This window comes from Cherax quadricarinatus, chromosome 84, assembly GCF_038502225.1.
Source record: "Cherax quadricarinatus isolate ZL_2023a chromosome 84, ASM3850222v1, whole genome shotgun sequence".
Taxonomy (NCBI): domain Eukaryota; kingdom Metazoa; phylum Arthropoda; class Malacostraca; order Decapoda; family Parastacidae; genus Cherax; species Cherax quadricarinatus.
Window position 1 is genome coordinate 4,498,239 of NC_091375.1, and position 20,607 is coordinate 4,518,845.

At 40.1% G+C, this 20,607-nt stretch overlaps 1 protein-coding gene across 1 annotated transcript in view; it reads left to right on the forward strand.

Annotated features, from left to right (window-relative positions):
• Positions 1 to 18,572, forward strand: part of LOC128704252 (baculoviral IAP repeat-containing protein 7) — a 32,592-nt gene extending 14,020 nt beyond the window's left edge. Inside the window, 8 exon segments of the mRNA XM_070102919.1 lie at positions 5,660 to 6,714; positions 8,672 to 8,848; positions 12,514 to 12,659; positions 14,710 to 14,791; positions 14,794 to 14,848; positions 14,850 to 15,082; positions 15,387 to 15,575; positions 18,262 to 18,572. Of these exon segments, the coding sequence (XP_069959020.1) occupies positions 6,069 to 6,714; positions 8,672 to 8,848; positions 12,514 to 12,659; positions 14,710 to 14,791; positions 14,794 to 14,848; positions 14,850 to 15,082; positions 15,387 to 15,575; positions 18,262 to 18,476 (1,743 nt within the window). The 5' untranslated portion in view covers positions 5,660 to 6,068 and the 3' untranslated portion in view covers positions 18,477 to 18,572.
• The last annotated feature ends 2,035 nt before the right edge of the window (positions 18,573 to 20,607 follow it).

A 20,607-nucleotide genomic window follows, 5' to 3' on the forward strand; every position in this document is an offset into this window, starting at 1 on the left:
TGCCACAAGTACTACTGCCACAAGCACTACTGCCACAAGCACTACTGCCACAAGCACTACTGCCACAAGCACTACTGCCACAAGTACTACTGCCACAAGCACTACTGCCACAAGTACTACTGCCACAAGTACTACTGCCACAAGCACTACTGCCACAAGCACTACTGCCACAAGCACTACTGCCACAAGCACTACTGCCACAAGCACTACTGCCACAAGCACTACTGCCACAAGTACTACTGCCACAAGCACTGCCACAAGCACTACTGCCACAAGCACTGCCACAAGCACTACTGCCACAAGTACTACTGCCTACAATGATTGTCATGCTTTGTACCTTACTTTATATATATACCCTCGTTGTCCCTACGAGCCAGCTAATTCCCGGGTACCTGTTTGCCGTTATGTGAACAGGGGCAAGAGGTGTAAGGAAACGTACCCAACGTTTCCACACGTGCTAGAATCAAACCCCGTGCCTTAGTTGTCAGCCGAGGGAGGCACCACTTGAGCCACGAGACTTGTGAGCGTACAAGGTAATTTAAGTTTTTATTTAGGCTTAGGAAATATAATTCTTATTTTTTACAGTGGTCATGAGGGTACAATGTTGTTTGAGGTACATGAGAAAATTAGAATAGTGGAACACTGCAGTAGGCCTACTGGCCCACGCTAGGCAGGTCTAACTCACCCACCCATCACACCCATGTTATACAGATATAACCTAATAAAGTAAACATAGGGACTTATTTTTATTTTTAGTAAGTAGTTTTATTTAGGTACAGGCACACAAGTACAACTATCATGCATAGATACATGTGTAAATTACCTATAGATAACCCAAAAAAGTCAGTGACCTGTTTCTATTAAGGTTTTTGATGCCGATGTTCAGCTGTCTATACAATAAATACCTATTATATAGATACTTATGTGTTAGTCAAAAAACTAAACATCACTCAGGTTATGAACATGCGATTTTAAAAAGATAATTATAAATGTCTCATAATTGTAATAAACTACAGACCTGCTGTTGACATTGTGTTTTGTATAAAAAATATTTTAACAAGTCATAATATGAGTAAATACAGTTCCTTTTACTCGGTATTTATTGTTTAAAAAATATGTAAAACAAAAAAGCTCGTTTTTTATTTAGTTATATTTACTCCATAATGTTAATATAATTGAGTTTTTACAAGAGTTAGAACCAATACCAGCGCTGATATTACTAGAATATTCTCTTGTGGGAGCTAAATTCCCTCTATAAAAATTTTCACACACAACAAAAAATAAAATTATGGAATTTTATATATTTATGCAAATGTAGTGAAGGAAGGAACGCCAAAATAGAACAAATATTTGGTTGGTGGGGGAGGCAGCAGTGACGGCCATGTTGTAGGTTGGTGTAACAGAGTGGAACCCACAGATCTAGGACGCAGCTTACTGCTGGCGTCTCTTGCTACACATATCCCAGGAACTCATTTTCCTTCATCCTTCAAGAAGCTGCGAGACCAGTCATACTAAGTGAAGGAGTCAGAGGATAAAGAAAGGCAGCTAAATCTTTTCACTACAGCGCATTTCTTGCTGGTAACTGGGAAAACCTCACCTTCAGGTTCGTTAATTTAAGTGAAAATATTCACAGCGTCTATTGTAAGCCATGTTTATTTGTATGTATGACGTTAGAAGAGTTCCACGTTGCCTATGGAATCTGGTTAACCGTCCTTTGTATAACTGGTTTAATTAATACACCACCACCGACAAAGACTTGTCACGGGGTTTACCCAGATAAGTGTACGACGCAGTATTTCCCAGTAATAGATAAATATTTAATTGGCGGCCTCACCCATATACATTTATGGTATGGAAAATAATTGCTATAATAATCCCTTCAAGGGAGGGTCCTTGTCGCTGGTGAAGGGTTCTTGATCTAGGAAATTGGAACTTGGCTCCAGTTCCCTGAATTAAGTCTGAATACCTTCCATCCCTCCCACAGGCGCTGTATAATCCTAAGGGTTTAGCGCTTCCCCCTTGATTACAATCAATCAATGCTATAATAATGTCTGTAAAATTACCGATAATTTTGAGGTAAGAGCACACGTCTGCAACTAATGCAACGTTTTTATTGTGGCAACGTTTCACTCCTAGAGCGAAAGTTTCCTCAAAAATTATTCATTAGTTGCATATGCCTTTACCTAAAAAAAAAAATTGCTATATAATGCTCGAATTGCATTTGTATACAAGTTTCTTTCGTGCCTAATATTTTACTACATTTAGACTAAATTATCTTTGTATAGCATATAAAGAAATTTAAGTTGTTTGAATTTAATCCGTAAACTGTTTGGGCGAAACGTCGTCAGTACATGATTGTATTACACAGTATTCCTCTGTCATGTCGGTATTTTATATTATGTCTCACAATGCATTTATAGCAAAGGATTTTCCTAAGTGGAAATACGTCTGTCTGACTTGTGGGTTATCCTAGGTAATTTACACTGATAATTATATTTATGTACCTGTACCTAAATTACTAAAGTACTGTTTCTTTCAGTTAGGCAGCAATTTTTTTTCCCTTTATAAGTGTAACGGCATTAATTAATTCTGACTTAAGATTTTTAAAAATGACTTGGCCATTGAGATTCTATGAACTCTTGTTAGCAATATTTGCCTTTATATTACCTGTTTCAGGGAATTATTGTAGCTTTTAATACTACTTGTAAAATCATCATTGTCTATTGTCTAAAAAAAAAAAAATTATTTCGGCATGATACAGCTCATGTCCAAGAGATTCAGTAGTGTAAATTGGAAGTTAATACATGTACCCAGTTCCTTAGGTTAGAACAAAAACGTCTCCTCTTCCTCAACCGTGTTTCCAGTTCTTAAAATGCACATGCCAAGTTCCTAAATTTCATTTACTTCTGTCGCGAGTGGTAAGCTTGTACTCGCAAACACACAAGGCAAACTCATACGTGCTGTTGTATGTGATAATGTATTTTTGGCTGACAATTTGCTTATGTTGCTGCCTTTATAAAGTAGAGGTAAAAATTGAAGTAATAACAAACATTGCCAACAGGGACAGGAAACATTGTACATGATTGCTGTACTTAACATTTTGCTTGTTAGCAGCTCAGTTGTCATCTGGTTATATATTCAGCATTGTCTTAATATTTTGGTAGGTATCTCTATTAGTGGAAGGTACTTTAAAGTGCCAGAATAGAGCACAGGCACTGCACATGACCCACAACTCCATTGTATTGTACCTACATTGGACCTATATGAGGCCCGTGAAAGGCTCTTGATTCAGGGAATTAGAGCCATCCCTTCCTTGTATCAAATCTGATTGCCTCCTATTCTCTAAGGCACTGCATAATTCATAATGGGTTTAGTTCTCCCCCCTTCTCTTGAATAAATAGCTTCAAAAACCACAGTAATGTATCTACCTCATCTGCTAGGAAAATGGTAGGATGGATAATGAGAACCTTCAAAACCAGGGATGCAAAGCCCATGATGGTTCTCTTCAAATTGCTTGTGCTCTCTAGGCTGGAATACTGCTGTACACTAACGGTCCCCTTCAAGGCTGGCAACATTGCAGACCTGGAGAGTGCACAAAACTTTCACAGCACATATAAGCACGATAAGGCACCTAAACTACTGGGAACGGTTGAACATCCTTGATCTGTATTCCCTGGAATGCAGGCAAGAGAGATGCATGATAATATACACTTGGAAGGTCCTGGAGGGATTGGTACCAAACCTGCACACGAAAATCACTATGAAAACAGAAGATTCGGCAGGAGATGCAACATTCCCCCAATGAAAAGCAGGGGTGCAACTAGTACATTGAGAGACAACACAATAAGTGTCTGGGGTCCAAGACTGTTCAACTGCCTCCCAGCCTACATAAGGGGGATTACCAATAGACACCTGGCTGTCTTTAAACGTATATATACGTTCTCTTGCGTAGCGCCCCAGACGTATATATATGTTTCATTTGCCATTCATTCAACATTGGCACGATAGGCCTGGTCGCCTAGACATGAGAGAATGGGTGTGCGCACTCAGTGTGCGCCAAATGAAGAAAATTGGGGATGCCTGGGTACCACATGCTCTCTTTTTCCTATAAAAAAAAAAAGCAATTTTTTTTTCTCAAAACATTCGGGGTGCTGCGCAGGTGAAAGTATATATACATTTGGACCGTTTAAGGGTTAAGAAGGCACTGGACAGGCACCTAAAGTCAGTACCTGACCAACCAGGCTGTGGTTCGTACGTCAGCTTGCGTGCGGCCAGTAGTAACAGCCTTTTTGATCAGACCCTGATCCACCGTGAGGCCTGGTCTCGGGCCAAGCCGCGGGGGCGTTGACCCCGAAACCCTCTCCAAGTAAACCACAGCAGTACTCCAAAGATTGGACTGGTGTTGCTTGTTCTAGGAACACTTGTGAAAATTCATTGCTTGAGGGTATACTGTATTGGGAGCTTTACTCATACTGCTTATGCACATACACACATGTGCGTGTGCACATACATACATGCATACATAAACAAAAATCTGATTAAAACTTGTCTTAAAGCAATGAAATTTAAACTTTTAATCCTGGTGTGCTTCCTGCCACAACTACAAGTTTGTCATGGCAGAATATTGTACGGGTTTTCATATACAGTACAGTTTATATTACATTTAAATTGCACATGGAATCATTCAAATTTTACATGTTTATTAAATGTCTTGTATTAAAAATGCTAGTTATGTTGCAGATATTGCATCTTGACACTTAGTAATAGGAACTCATCAAAGGTAAAGATGACAAAAAAAAAAAAAAAAAAAAAAAAAAAAAAAAAACTCAGATACGATGCATAGATTAAGCCTTTCATGATATTTTGTATACTGTGAAACTCTTGTCTAAAATTCCACTGTTAGGAAAAAAGTTGTTAATAATCATATTTTGGCTCTCACTCTTAAACCTTTATCTTAATTTTTGGTATTTTACCTGCTGTGATTCCTTGGGGATGGAGGGGGCTTCATGAAAGTAGCATTAAATTGGTTTTTAATTATGGTGTATATTCTCTTGAACAAATCTTAATTTTGGGAGCTACTTCCTATACACTAGTCAAAAGGGTAATTTAATCTAAAAATACAAAGGTTTTATTAAATATTAAAACTGGTATGACCACCCATGCTACAGTGGCATTTCGAGTTAACCCAGGATAACTCGAGAAAATCAGTTTTTCATTTTTTGTTAGTTCTGTTCAATTGAGCCAAATGCTCTCATCACAGGTAAGTCACTGAAAGAACTTGTGTGAATATAGTTAAATGTAATTCTTATTAATATTTTGTGCTTTAGTTTTGTTTTCCAAAATGATTGCATTGTCCATTTCTTATTTTAAATATTTTATACAGTAATTGAGGTTAAAGTTAAGTTATATTTACGTGCAAAAATTCCAGTGGATTCAAGTAACAGATAATATTGATAATGTACTGGTATAGGCAATGACTTGACCACTGTACATCCAGTAGTGGCCATTCAAATAGAACAGGTACAGTAGTTTAAGTACAGTATCCTCTGTTAAAAATTTTCCTTCACTGCATTCTTTGATTTAGATCCTTAAGCTAGGAGCTATTTTTTAAAATAGCCAAAAGCTAATTTTAACTGTAGAACTTTTTCTTTTCTTACAGATAAGATGAATAGTCGATGCAGGATGATAGTCGGGTGTGTGGAGGGACATGCCTAGAGAATAACATTCCCTTGCTTATCTCTGTTTCTGAGCGGAATCCCCCTGGAAGATATTGTAATGTGATTAGAAGTCTAGTATATCACATGTTTAAGACACTGTTGTGTGGAAGAACTTTATAGAGAAACTTTATTATACTGTATTACTATATAAATACGTATAAGTGAATATAGAATATAAGTTACTGTATCTAGTCATTGGATGAAATAACCCAAACAAGTTAGCAAACTGTTAAATAAAAGCAAAGTAAATCACGTGCAGTACTAGTTCCTCACTTTACAAATAAACATCTTTTTTAGAGCAATTTGAGCCAAGTATTAATCAAGGCTTAAAATTGTGAAGCGTGTATAGAAATGGGAGATGCAAGCCAAAATAACTTGCAGCTCTTTGATGAGCAGTATCGCTTGGAAACTTTTGAGGGTCATAATTTTGCAATAGATAATGGTACTCTTGCGAAGGCTGGTTTCTATTACACACACACTGGAGACTTTGTGAAATGCTATATGTGTAATTTACAAATTGATGCTGTAAACTTAAAACCAGATGAAGATATTATCGCTCTACACAAGGAAAAGAAACCAGACTGCAAGTTTGCTCAGAACCTCAATAGGTCAAAGAAATTTGCCTCCTATGACAGTCTGCGGTTTGAGAAAGAACGCTTGGAAACTTTTATAGAATGGCCTGTGAAATGGTTGAAACCAAGTGATTTGGCACGTGATGGCTTTTACTATCTCAGAACAGCTGACCACTGTGCTTGTGTCTTCTGCCGAGGCATTGTAGGAGCCTGGGAAGAGGGTGACACGCCTAGAGGGGAGCATCAGCGGCATTTCCCACACTGTCCATTTATCAGGGGACAGCCGGTTGGAAATATCCCAATTACACATGGTGAAATTCTTTCGAAGATGTCGCCATCATCTCCAAAATTGCGAAATAGACACATGGTGGGGATAGATGTCTGTGGCACTCCAAGGCATATGCCAGGCTCTTATGCAGAGTGCAGTAAGTATTGTCTTTTCTGTTAAATATTTCTTTTTAACATAATCTGTCAAGTTAGAGGTAGCATATACAGTAGTCATGTAATATACATCATTTGGGTTCTTGCCTAGATATATCAATAAATCATATTAAGAATGAAGCCTGGAATTCAAAGTCGTGTTGATTCATAATTGACTTTGTCAGTGGTCCAAGTCGGACCGAAACGTCATCGTAAGCTTCTCTTTTATGTGCCGGTTATTTGTGTATCGTTCCAGTCACGGTATTGTGCCTTTTTTTGTTATTTACCATTTCTGTACACAATGAATGGACCTCGGCACTAGTGTTAATTCTTAATAAACACAGCTGAACAAGATAGGTAGCAGGTGGTATGTTTCACAAACCCCTGGGAGCCTCTGCCACAAGTTTAGGATAAGGGAGGTTTTGTGGGCAAGGGGCTTAGACTTCCAGCAAGTGTGCGTGAGTGTGTTAGGAATGAATGGAGACTAATTATTTGGGGGGGGGGGGGTCTGACGAGCTGTTGGCATGAGCAGGGTAATATTTTGTGAAGGGATTCAGGGAAGCTGATTAGCTGAACTTGAGTCCTGGAAGTGGGGAAGTAAAGTACAATGCCTGCACTTTAAAGGAGGGGTTTGAGATATTGGCTATTTGGAGTAACGTCTAAACTGTCATACCTGAGTGCCTCTGCAAAAAGTGATTATGTATGAATGATTGTGAAAGTATTGAATGATGAAATTTTTCTTTTTGGGTCCCCCTGCCTCGGTGGGAAACGGCCAATGTGTTAAAAAAAAGTTTAACTGACAGCTGTTTATATACATGCACACCATCTAATCTTCACTCCCTTTCCTTGAGAATAGGGTAATCTGGTGGCACTGGGTCGGTGGGACTGGTTAGGACAGATGGCAGGTAAGGGGAAGTTGAGGGACTGTGATGTTAATCTATTTCTTCTCTGGTTGTAACAAGGGATTCTTGCATGCATCAGTATTTTCTTCCTCCGCTTCTAAAAACACTGTTTGCCAATCAGTCATACAAATTTAAGATAAATCTGATTATGAAAAGGTCTGCTAAGGAATATAATGTGAAAATCTCTATATGTATATGTAAATGCAGCAGCGAGGAGACGGTTGGAGGCAGTGGAGATGTCCTGTTTAAGGGCAATGTGTGGTGTAAATATTATGCAGAAAATTCGGAGTGTGGAAATTAGGAGAAGGTGTGGAGTTAATAAAAGTATTAGTCAGAGGGCAGAAGAGGGGTTGTTGAGGTGGTTTGGTCATTTAGAGAGAATGGATCAAAGTAGAATGACATGGAAAGCATATAAATCTATAGGGGAAGGAAGGCGGGGTAGGGGTCGTCCTCGAAAGGGTTGGAGAGAGGGGGTAAAGGAGGTTTTGTGGGTAAGGGGCTTGGACTTCCAGCAAGCGTGCGTGAGCGTGTTAGATAGGAGTGAATGGAGACGAATGGTACTTGGGACCTGACGATCTGTTGGAGTGTGAGCAGGGTAATATTTAGTGAAGGGATTCAGGGAAACCGGTTATTTTCATATAGTCGGACTTGAGTCCTGGAAATGGGAAGTACAATGCCTGCACTTTAAAGGAGGGGTTTGGGATATTGGCAGTTTGGAGGGATATGTTGTGTATCTTTATATGTGTATGCTTCTAGACTGTTGTATTCTGAGCACCTCTGCAAAAACAGTGATAATGTGCGAGTGTAGTGAAAGTGTTGAATGATGATGAAAGTATTTTCTTTTTGGGGATTTTCTTTCTTTTTTGGGTCACCCTGCCTCGGTGGGAGACGGCCGACTTGTTGAAAAAAAAAAAAAAAAAGTATATATACAGAATCATGAATAGGTCTGGTACTGCTTAGCGAGAAGAGACTAGAGGAATGACCTTACAAACTCGTATTCACTTGTCACCTTTTTGCTTATTCCATTGGTATATACTAATGATGTATTCTTTGATTTAAGGTGGACCTCCAAAGAAGGAAGGAGCAAATCTTGATAGTATGGGTCTGCCTCAGCACAGTGGTCCTAAACGGAAAGACTATCTAACATATGAGAGTAGAGTAGCAAGTTTCGTCAGATGGCCAGAACTTGTTAAACAAAAACCTGGAGAGTTGGCAGAAGCAGGATTCTTCTACTGTGGTATGCTATACAGAATTTTTTATTTTAGTTTAAGAATTGTGAATTTCTTACACTGAAGATAGGATACCAGGAGCATAGCACTGCTCCTGTTGTCTAAGGTTCATTTTATATACAATAAGATGGTATTTGATGAATGGCATTTATTTTGCAGTATATGAAACCAAAAATGGTGCTTTACAGTTGTAAATAATTTTTTTTTTCTTTTATTACATTCTACATAATTATCTTTCAAACCACCAGCATTTCTTCCAGTATAATTTCATACTGTAACCCTTGAGTTACTTTTTTTTTATCACCTTTTTTACATATGTTAGCTCTTAAGAACTGTCATTGGCAAAGAGCAGCTGTGACAACTCTAGCTTTTGTCAAAGCTTTTTTTCTATTTAATCCTACACCATAGCATTCAGCTTTGTAGAAGAACTAATGCTAGGGTGACATCACAGCCCTAAGATCTGTTTTACTGGAAAAGTTTCCCTTTCCCACCTACCTTAACTTTAGTAACCCTGTTACTTAATCTATACATTTGCAACATATGCCACTTTGCTTTTATATCTGCCCTATTGTATGCCTTTTCTAAATCCACAAATGCAACAGTTTTATCTTAAATGCTGTTTACTTGTTCACTTGGCTATATCCCAAAAAGGAAAAACTAAAGTTTCTCTCTTTAAATTTGGTAATTTATACAAGAGAAGGGGTTACTAGCCCCTTGCCCCCGGCATTTGTCGCCTCTTACAACACGCATGGCTTACAGGGGAAAAATTCTGTTCCACTTCCCCATGGAGATAAGAGGAAATAAACAAGAACTAGAAAGAAAATAGAAAACCCAGAGGGGTGTGTATGTACATGTTTGTATATGTATGCGTAGTGTGACCTATGTAGAAGTAGCAAGACGTACCTGAAATCTTGCATGTTTGAGACAGAAGAAAACACCAGCAATCCTACCATGTAAAACAATTACAGGCTTTCATTTTGAATGTAAATGTATATTAGATATTATCAGCCCTTGAGCATTCCAAACTTTCGAATACCTAAGCTGACATTAAATTGTAATTTTTTTTTTAAGCCCTGTACACATGTATATGTTTGATCAAGCTAGATAATATATTTAACCCTCCCCTTCACGTGTCATTTAACTGCATGACCCTATATTCAGGTAATACTTTGCTCCATATAATTCAGATACAGTGGACCCTCGTTTTTTGTAATTAATCCGTTCAAGTGTGTGACTAATGGCGAAATTGATTCGCGAAACCATTTTCCCCATAAGAAATGTAAATCCATTTAATCTGTTTCAGACCAAAAGCATTAACAAGTATTAACATGCAATACATATTTACATAAACAGAAAACAATGAGACTTGAAGAATAAAACAATATCACACTTACCTTTATTGAAGACTTGTTTGTGTATGAATAAGATACGTTAAGAATTGTGATGGCAGCAGGGGAGTGTTTGGATGACACTAATATCAACTCTACAGCTTATTTATCTAGCACAATTCATCTAATGACATAAACAATATTAATAACATAGAAACATGACATATACTCTAGAATGAATAAAAAAGTCATTGCATATGTCACGAGTGGTGGTGTGTTGTGTTGGGTGTATAAGGGCCACTGAGAGCATAAGCTGTACATGGTGGTGAAGGCCAGCAGAGGCAGTGGTATTCTCAGTAGCCCTATATAACTCCAACAACATTGGAGGAGTTAGGTTAGTGCTGTCCTTTTTCTATCAATCGCTTAACTTAGTTGCTACACTGTTAATGTTACATTTTATCACTGGCTGGCACTCTAGCCTATATAGATAAACAATGGTACACTGGAGTATGTTGCCGCTCGGGGCTGTGCGTACGCATCTGGGCTGAACGACTATTTGCAAGCCAAACGATTAGTCCATATTTTGACGAAATAACTTTACGGTTTTAAAATATTACAACTTCCGATGCTTATGAAAAATGAGGGTCCACTGTAATTGAACATTGTCCATATTTTCACTCTTGTAAATTTCTGTAAACTTTCTCCTACTTCAGGAGTGTACATTTTGAATTTTTCACACCTGAGCTCATAAACAGTTAACAGTAACTCGACATTATTTTCCATGGTTTGTTCAGTTGGTTCTTTTTATCTTTAACTCATAGATTTTAAGATACATTTTGCTTATTACTTTTGCTTTTATTCAAATTGTTCTGACCCATTAAACTTTTTTACTGATTCACTGATTCTTACTGACACAGACACGCACGCACAGGCACACAGACACTCAGACACACTCACACTCAGATGCACACTCAGACGCACACTCAGACGCACACTCAGACGCACACTCAGACGCACACTCAGACGCACACTCAGACGCACACTCAGACGCACACTCAGACGCACACTCAGACGCACACTCAGACGCACACTCAGACACGCACACTCAGACGCACACTCAGACACACTCACACACTCAGACGCACACTCAGACACACACACACTCAGACGCACACTCAGACACACACTCAGTCGCACACTCAGACGCGCACACTCAGACGCGCACACTCAGACGCGCACACACTCAGACACACACACACACTCAGACACACACACACACTCAGACGCACACTCAGACACAACTAGGCGAGTACACACTCTCAAATACAACTGGCCTAGTGTCTAATCGACATGTGCCTAGGACAAAATGGTAACTAACACACACACACACACTCAGACACACACTCAGACACACACACTCAGACACTCACACACTCAGACACACTCACACTCACACACACACACACACACACACACTCAGACGCACACTCAGACACACACTCAGACGCACACTCAGACGCACTCAGACGCACACTCAGACACAACTAGGTGAGTACACACTCTCAAATACAACTGGCCTAGTGTCTAATCGACATGTGCCTAGGACAAAATGGTAACTAACACACACACACACTCAGACAGACACAGACACAGACACAGACACACACTCTCACACACTCTCACACACTCTCACACACTCTCACACACTCTCACACACTCTCACTCACTCTCACTCACTCTCACTCACTCTCACTCACTCTCACTCACTCTCTCACACACACACACTCTAGGTTTTCTATTTTGTCTTACTAGTTCTTGTTCTTATTTCCGCTTATCTCCATGGGGAAGTGGAACAGAATTTTTCTGTTAGCCATGCGTATCGTCAGAGGTGACTAATGTTCTGGGACCAAGGGGCTAGTAACCCTGTCTCTTGTATATATTACTAAATTTAAAAAACTTTCCTTGGGTCACCATGCCTCAGTGAGACATGGTCAGATTGTTGAAAGTAGTAGTAACTGAATAGATATCCATCCCTCCCTCCCTTTTTGAGGGGGGGGGTGGTATTTTATTGCCCTTTAAGCATTTTCTAACTAAATTTTCTTATGGCAGTTTTGGACATTGGAAAAAGTTAAGTGTTGATATATAACACTTCATAAAATGTAGGGCAGCTTTAAGATGTCTGATACTGTATCTTGTGTTCATGAGTGGAAAAACTAGCAATCTTTACAATGCATAATATTGAACAGACATCAGTTTTATCACTTGTGCAATGGGACAGTAGCTTTTCCATTGATGGTTACTGTGCACCAACCTGTTACTTACAAGTATGACAAATTTGGTTACAGGTCTGAGTGATCATGTGCGATGCTTTCATTGTGGAAATGGGCTACGTAACTGGGAGTCTGATGACCTGCCCTGGAATGAGCATGCACGCTGGTATCCAGAGTGTACCGTGCTTGTAAAAAAGGGACAAAAAATTCATTATAAGTTAGTTTATTTTGTTGTAAAAAAACATGAGAAAAAACAGAGAGAGAGAAAACAGAGAGAAAACAGAGAGAGAAAAACAGAGAGAGAGAGCAGAGAGAGAGAAAGAGAGAAAAACAGAGAGAGAGAAAACAGAGAGGGCAGAGAGAAAACAGAGAGAGAGACAGAGGAGACAGAGAGGGCAGAGAAAACAGAGAGAGAAAGAGAGAGACAGAGAGAAAACAGAGACAGAGACAGAGAGGGCAGAGAGAGAGAGAGAGAGACAGAGAGAGAGAGAGACAGAGAGAGAGAAACAGAGAGAGAGAGAGAGACAGAGAGAGAGAGAGACAGACAGAGAGAGAGAGAAGACAGAGAGAGAGAGAGACAGAGAGAGAGAGACAAGAGAGAGAGAAAACAGAGAGAGAAAAACAGAGAGGGGAAAGAGAGAGACAGAGAGAAAAGGAGACAGAGAGAGGGGCAGAGAGAGAGAGAGAGAGAGACGGGAAGAGAGAGAGAGAGACAGAGAGAGAGAGAAAAACAGAGAGAAAAAACAGAGAGAGAGAAAACAGAGAGAGGGGGAAAAACAAAAGAGGACAGAGACAGAGAGAGAGAGGGCAGAGAGAGAGAAAACAGAGAGAGAGGGGCAGAGAAAACAGAGAGAGGGCAGAGAGAGAAAAACAGAGAGAGAAGAGAGGGAAGAGAGAGAGGAAAACAGAGAGAGGGCAGAGAGAGAGGGCAGAGAGAGAGAGAGAGAGAGACAGAGAGAGAGGGGAAAAACAGAGAGAGAAAAACAGAGAGAGAGACAGAGAGAGAAGAGACGAGAGAGAGAGAGAAAACAGAGAGAGAGACAGAGAGAGACAGAGAGAGAGAGAAAAACAGAGAGAGAGGGCAGAGAGAGAGGGCAGAGAGAGAGAGAGAGAGAGAGAGAGAGAGAGAGACAAAAGAGAGAGAGAGAGACAGACAGAGAGAGAAGACAGACAGAAGAGAAAAACAGACAGAGAGAGAGAGACAGACAGAGAGAGAGAGACAAGAGAGAGACAGACGAAAGCACACACACACACACACACCACAGACACACACACAGACACCCCGACAGGCACACGCACAGACACAACCATACAAACAAGACAGACACACACGCGCAGACACACACGCACAGACACACACACACGCACAGACACGCACGCACACACAGAAACAGATACACACAGACAGAGACTGAGACTTCCTTGAAATGTTTCAGCTGTGGAAACTGGCTTCTTGGGCATTTGTCTTCATCTTGCATATATTTTTTAAATGAAAGAATTTATTGCAACATTTAAGAAGTACTGAAGTATAAATTTAAGAATAAATTGAGAATTTTGAGTATATTCAAATCTTGAAAAGTGTTATGCAATTTTTTCTGGACTATCTGAATACCTATATACACCTAACTCAATTTGAATTTGTTAGTGCCCAGGCCATGTCATGGTTTCCAGGTAATGAATGGGCAGGTGCTGAGGCAGACTGATGTATCCCAAGTTTGCTGTAGAATAGACTTCTGCCTTGACGAATTGTTAGGATGCATTTATTGATAGGTCCCTGTGAAGTGGTGGACCCTACTGATCAATAGTAAATTATGCAGGGTTCACTAGGAAGTGGGTTTTTGGCACTCATCTTTGCACAAGATTAGTCACCGAGATGACGAAACTAGGGATAGGAAATGCCTAATCCATAACTGTGACTTGCTCTGACTTGACAGGCTACTGTGTAGCACATACTTGCCCAGAGCTTTAGGGTTTTTGAGGTACCTGTAGGACCTGAGAAATTACAAGTCTTCGACAACAGTTTTTTTTAATGTGTGCTATTTTAATTATATTGGTCCATGAATAATATTCAGATATGTTGTATCTAACTAGCTGCAAGTCCATTCACACCCATTTTGTTGGTCATTCCTTGGAATGCATTAGTTAAGAGTGACAAACTGGTTGTTAAGTTGGGAAGTCTAAGCTTTGTCGTTATTGGAATTTGCATATTGTGAATGCCTGTTCACCTGGGGTTGACTGCCCATTTTATTTGCAACTTTTTGTTCCTTGCAGGTTAGACGAGAAAGGCCTCCATATATTCGCACTCCTACTTCCAAGCCTGCATCAAGTAATGCTTCATCCAAATCTGTACCAAGTTAAAATGTTATTACCAAACTGAATTAAACCCATTAATGGAGCTGGGCATTATACGCAGTACTTGCAATGGGCTTTCCGCAAGACAAAGTGAGAGCTGCTCTTCGACAAAAGCTTGAACAGACTGGGCTGCCTTTCTTTGGTCTTGAACCATGCATTGAAGCAGTCCTACAGTATATGGAGGAAGAAACTAAACGGACTCTACAGCAGGCTTCTAGTCAAGAAATAGGGGGCGAGGCCACTGCTCAACAAGCGGGAAAAATGCAATCTCCCGGAGCCTGGAAGCCCAAACCAGAATGAATCTTCTCTTCCTTCAAGCTCTTCAGCTGCTACCTTGCTACCTTTGCCTGCTTCAGCACAGCTACACTTGCTTCTGTGTCCCCTGCTGTTACATCTTCCTCCCCAACAGTCACATCTACTGGGGTTTTCCCCGAGTTCCAGTGCCACTATTTCAACCCCATCCACATTAGCTGAAGTTTCAGTCCAGTCATTACAACCCTCCCCTTTACCTGCTTTAGTTTCTAGTGCCTTTGCTACAACCATTTCTACACCTACTTCAGTTACCAGGGCCACTTCTACATCTTCTGTTTCATCAGTCTCTACATCAACATCTACTGCAACATTGCCAGTATATCAAAAACATCAAGGGCACTTCCTAGTTCCCGCCAACAACTCTTCTGCATCACCGTCTTTAACCCTACAGCGAAGAAATGGAAATGATGAGACTGCTGCTGGAAATTTAGCTCAGCCTATGGATGTGATTACAGAGGCTGATGAGATAATGGGTATTGCAGAAGTGGCCTTAAAGCCACCAATTTGTTTCATCATCCCTTAGTCACATAGAGAGAAAATTGGGCAGGCATCTGGTGAAAAATGCTTGGAGAACTTCCACATCTGGGTTTGCAAAGAAAGCTTCTACAGCCACAAAAACCCCAATCCTGTAAGTACTATGAAGTAGACATTTGTTTTAGCACCTTTGCTACTGATTTATGCAGCCAACTTGTATATGAACTGTTAATGACTTCCTGCTGAATATTGAATTACAGCCTCTCCTCACTTAGCGACATACTCGTTTGCTGATGAATCAGACTTAGGATGGGATCTCTGACCAGTATGCATACCTAAATAATGTATATTAAGAACACAAGAAAGAAGGAACACTGCAACAGGCCTACTGGTCTATGCGAGGCAGGTCCAATTCTCCTACCATCTTAAGCTCATTGACTGTCTGACCTCACTGATAGTGAGGTCAGACAAGTCACTTACAGGAGCACAGCATCCGACTTAGTAGCACAAGCTAGTTAGGTCCAACTCGCACCCACTCGTGTATTTATCCAACCTATTTTTAAAACTACATGTCTTAGTTTCTATAATGGGACTCGGGAGTTTGTTCCACTCATCCACAACTCTATTACCAAACGAGTTCTTTCCTATATCCTTCCTGAATCTGAATTTTTCAAATTTAAAACCATTGCTGCGAATCCTGTCGGTTAAATATTTTTAGCACGCTATTTACATCCCCTTTATTAATTCCTGTTTTCCATTTATACACCTCAATCATTCCCCCCAAATTCCACGCCTTTCCCGATTAAATACACAAATAACCGAAAAAGAAGTAGGTTTGAAACGACTTGGACCATTTACAAAGTGACTTTGTAAATGGTCCAAGTCGGACCGAAACGTTGTCGTAAGCTTCTCTTTTATGTGTGGGTTATTTGTGTATCGTTCCAGTCATGGTATTGTGCCTTTTTTTATTTATTGCCTTTCTGATTATTACAACATACAGTACATTACTGTATAAACATTTAAAAATATACCAGAAATGCTAGAAATGGTGCAAAGGTGATATTAAAACAATATCAAAGATGGTTGACACAAACCCACTACCATTATAGTATGCTCCTCACTTAGCGACGAATTCATTTACCCATAAGATAAGATAAGATTTCGTTCGGATTTTTAACCCCGGAGGGTTAGCCACCCAGGATAACCCAAGAAAGTCAGTGCGTCATCGAGGACTGTAACTTATTTCCATTGGGGTCCTTAATCTTGTCCCCCAGGATGCACCCAACCAGTCGACTAACACCCAGGTACCATTTGCTGCTAGGTGAACAGGACAACAGGTGTAAGGAAACGTGTCAAAATGTTTCCACCCGCCGGGAATCGAACCCGGGCCCTCGGTGTGTGAAGCGGGAGCTTTAGCCACCAGGCCACATGTGGTCTTAGGAACAGAACAGAGTTGTTAAGTGAGGATAGGCTGTATTTAAAAAAGAAATTGACATCCATCTTATTTTAATTTATAGTTTGATTTAATTCTTGCTTGACCATTTCTACCTTGTTTGCTCTAGCTATTTTCATTTTAATGATTGTAAGTTTGGCTTAATGCTACAGTTGGTATTCAGACTACATTATCCCTTTGACTGCTGAGACCCCTGCTCACAAACTTGCTCTCTAAATATTTAAAAAGAAAAAAAAAAATTATGAAATTAAAGTGAATTTTTTCCCCATAGTAATGACACCAAAAGTACGAAATTTGATTGAAAATTCATGGAATTGTGGTCTTGTGAAGTTTGCGTTCTCAGCGATATTTACGCATCAGTGATTTCAGCCGCTTTGAGCCCTGTTTTTGGCCAATTCCATTGTTCCAATTGACCAAACAGCTATTTCTTTAGGACTCCATTTGTTCTATCGACTGAGTACAAGAAACTGCCCATTTACTGATTTCACCTACCCAATGAAGTGGTCAGAAATTGGCAATTTGGCCAATTTCATGCAAATTAAAAAAGATGCCAGTTTCAAAATAGGGTCCAGAATGAACAATGCAGACATTCCTGGCACTAAAATAACATTTTCTGTTCATCAGCCATGCCTCCAGACACTTCTTACATTACTCTTGCTTTTTATTTTGAAATTTTATTTGCCCAAAAAATAGAAGATTTACTGTCATGCACACTACTGCATTATTGTAATAATTGTATAAATAATGTCGACCCATTCATGAATCTGTATTAGAATGGCTAGTTGTCCACTTATTGGACAATGATGTCCTTTGTTTACTCTTGAAAATAAAATCGTCTCTATTTCTGTAATGTCTTCCATTCTATCATGAGAGACCAAGAAAACGAGAATACTACCATAAATACTATACAAAAATACACCTCAAATTCGGCATTTTAACCCAGAGTCTTTTTTTTTTCTCTCGTTATGCACTGTGCTGCAGGATTTTTTTTAAACTGCGCACACTGACCACACAGACCCATTCTCTCACATGTGGGCCTACCAGCTTTCTCCCGCTTGATTTGAAGCCGCTAGAGTTTTGGAGTATAAATACGTCAAAAACACTGGCTTGTAAGACATATACGTCAGAAACAAAGGGTTAATGATGTATACATAAAAATCTTAGCCATTTCCATATTTTTTATTTCTCATTGATCATCTGTGAATTGGGTATATAATTTCAGCCTAACTGATTTTTCAATTTATTTTTTCCAGCTCAAGAACTTGCAGAGGAGTTGGAAAGAATTCGTGATATAAGAATGTGCAAAGTTTGCATGGATGCAGAGATGGATGTAGTGTTCCTGCCATGCAAACACATGGTTACATGCTCTTCGTGTGCTCTAGCACTGGCACAGTGCCCAATTTGTAGGGAAGACATAAAGTATACAATAAAGCCAATTCTTTCCTGAATAATATAAGTTAAAGTATGAAACTTGGCTGATATTATATAATTGGAGAGTGCTTGGCACTTTGTTGTATTATGTTGTTTATATTAAGCTTGATATTTTTTTTCTCCTAGAACTGTATACAGTATAGTTATTTTCCATGGCCAGGCTCCAGGAGTAGGAAAACCCTAAACCCTTCAGAAATATCAAAGTAATTGGAATGTACATAAAGAGAAATGTCAGTTTTTCACAAATTATAATTTTAGAAAATAACTATACTGTATACAGTTTTCTATATTGTAACAGTTGTCCGTTGATTCGGTTATTTTCCCATCAGTTTGTAGTGGCTTAGTAAATTAAAAAAATTTTATTTTAATAAAAACCAGTTGTTTTTGTATCAGAAACATTCACCCGATTATTAAGTCGAAATCTTCCCAACATGTGGGGTTTTGGCTATCATGTTTTGACACGGTTGTTGTAGATTTTAGTGTTCAATCACTTATTGACTTTTCAAAGAATTTGCTATGTAGAAAGGATGCTTTATTTTTTTTTGTCAAAGGTCAAACTGACCTATAATTTTAAAATTTTTAATAAAAGTTGTAGATTTTTAACATTATCTAAAGTGTAACAAATATATTTTGCCTTTTAAAAATTTTTATTACCAATATTTTGGGGTTTCAAGTAAAAAAAAACCCCTGAAAAAAAAAGGGGATGTCATGTCTGTACTTTTCTTCATTTATATTAAATTTCATCCCAAAAGAAAAAAGGGTAAAACCCTTTTAAAAACGTTTTTTTTTTTTTTTATATACTATGTTAATGTTTTAATGGAAAAAATAAAGAAAGTAAAATTTTTTAATCATTTGGGATTCAGGTTAATCAATAAAAATTTTTTTAAAAAAAAGTTTTTAATCGGGAAGCCCCCATACCTTTACAGCGAATGAACAATTGTAATGGTGGCTTGCTCTTTAATCAAATGATAAGTTTTAAACTTGTATTTTGTTTTGCATATAAACTAGTCACAACAGTGATGTTTAATAAAGAAAAGGAAAAACCTTCATTCATTCCCCTTCTGCTGAATGATAAAAATTATTTTTGGGACTTTTGGTTGGGAAACGCTGGCCCAAAACATTGCCCAAAAGGGTTCCCTTTCTATCGGGAAACCCTGGGGGGGTTTGGTTTGGCTTTTGATAATTCTCTTATCTGGCCCCTCTTCGGGCCTGGTGTGGTGAAGAGGCTTTTGGTCTGGGGAATTGGCCCTTTTTTTCCTTCCTCACACTAAACCCCAATTCCCCCCCCAACCCCCTTTCCCCCCTACCCCCATCCCCCCTTTTTCCCCTTTCCCCCTCCCCCCCTCCTCCCCCCCTGCCCCTCATTCCCTTCCTTTTTTTGGCCTTTTGATTCTTCCCACGGGCCCTTCGGGTTCCTTGGTGGGGGGGGTCCGGGGGGTCAATCCCATTCAGTTGGGGTTCTTGGTTGTGGTGTAAAAAAATTGGAATTGGACGCCGGGGGATACCCCCTCTTAAAGGGGGGGCCCTTTGGCGGGTGAAAAAGGCTTTTGGTCTGGGGGAATTAGACCTTTTGGGTCCCCTTTCCCTCGGACCAACCCATCCCCCCTTTCCCCTTCCCATCCCCATCCCCCCCTTTTTCCTCCCCCCTCCCCACCCCCCCCTTTCGCCCTTTTTTTTTGGTTTTTCCCCCCCCCCCACGGGTTTCGGGACCCCCTAGGTGGGGAAAAGGGGGTGGGGGTCCACCCCCATTCCGTTGGGGTTTTTGGCAGTGGCGTTTTTGCCAGGGAAATCTGGATTGCCGGGGGATGTCCTGGGCCCCTCTCCGTTTCCCCCCCGGAGGGTGGCTTTGGGTCCGGGGGCCCGGGGGGGTGTGTCTCTGGAAGCCCCCTTTTTGGATTCTGGGGTGGGGGGAAAGGGGGGTATGCTTTTTTGGGTTTCCGCCCCCCCTCCCCTTGTCCCCGGGGTAGCCTCCAGATGTGGGGTTGCTATCCCGGATTCCCGGGGTTTACTGGCATGATGGGTGGGAAACCCCCGGGTTCCATGCTGCATCTGCGCTATTTAAAGGTGCTGGGGTCCCTTTTGGCGGGGGAGATTTCGGGCCTTTCATTCCTCCTGGGAACTATCCCCCCCGGCCCCCCTTTTTTTTC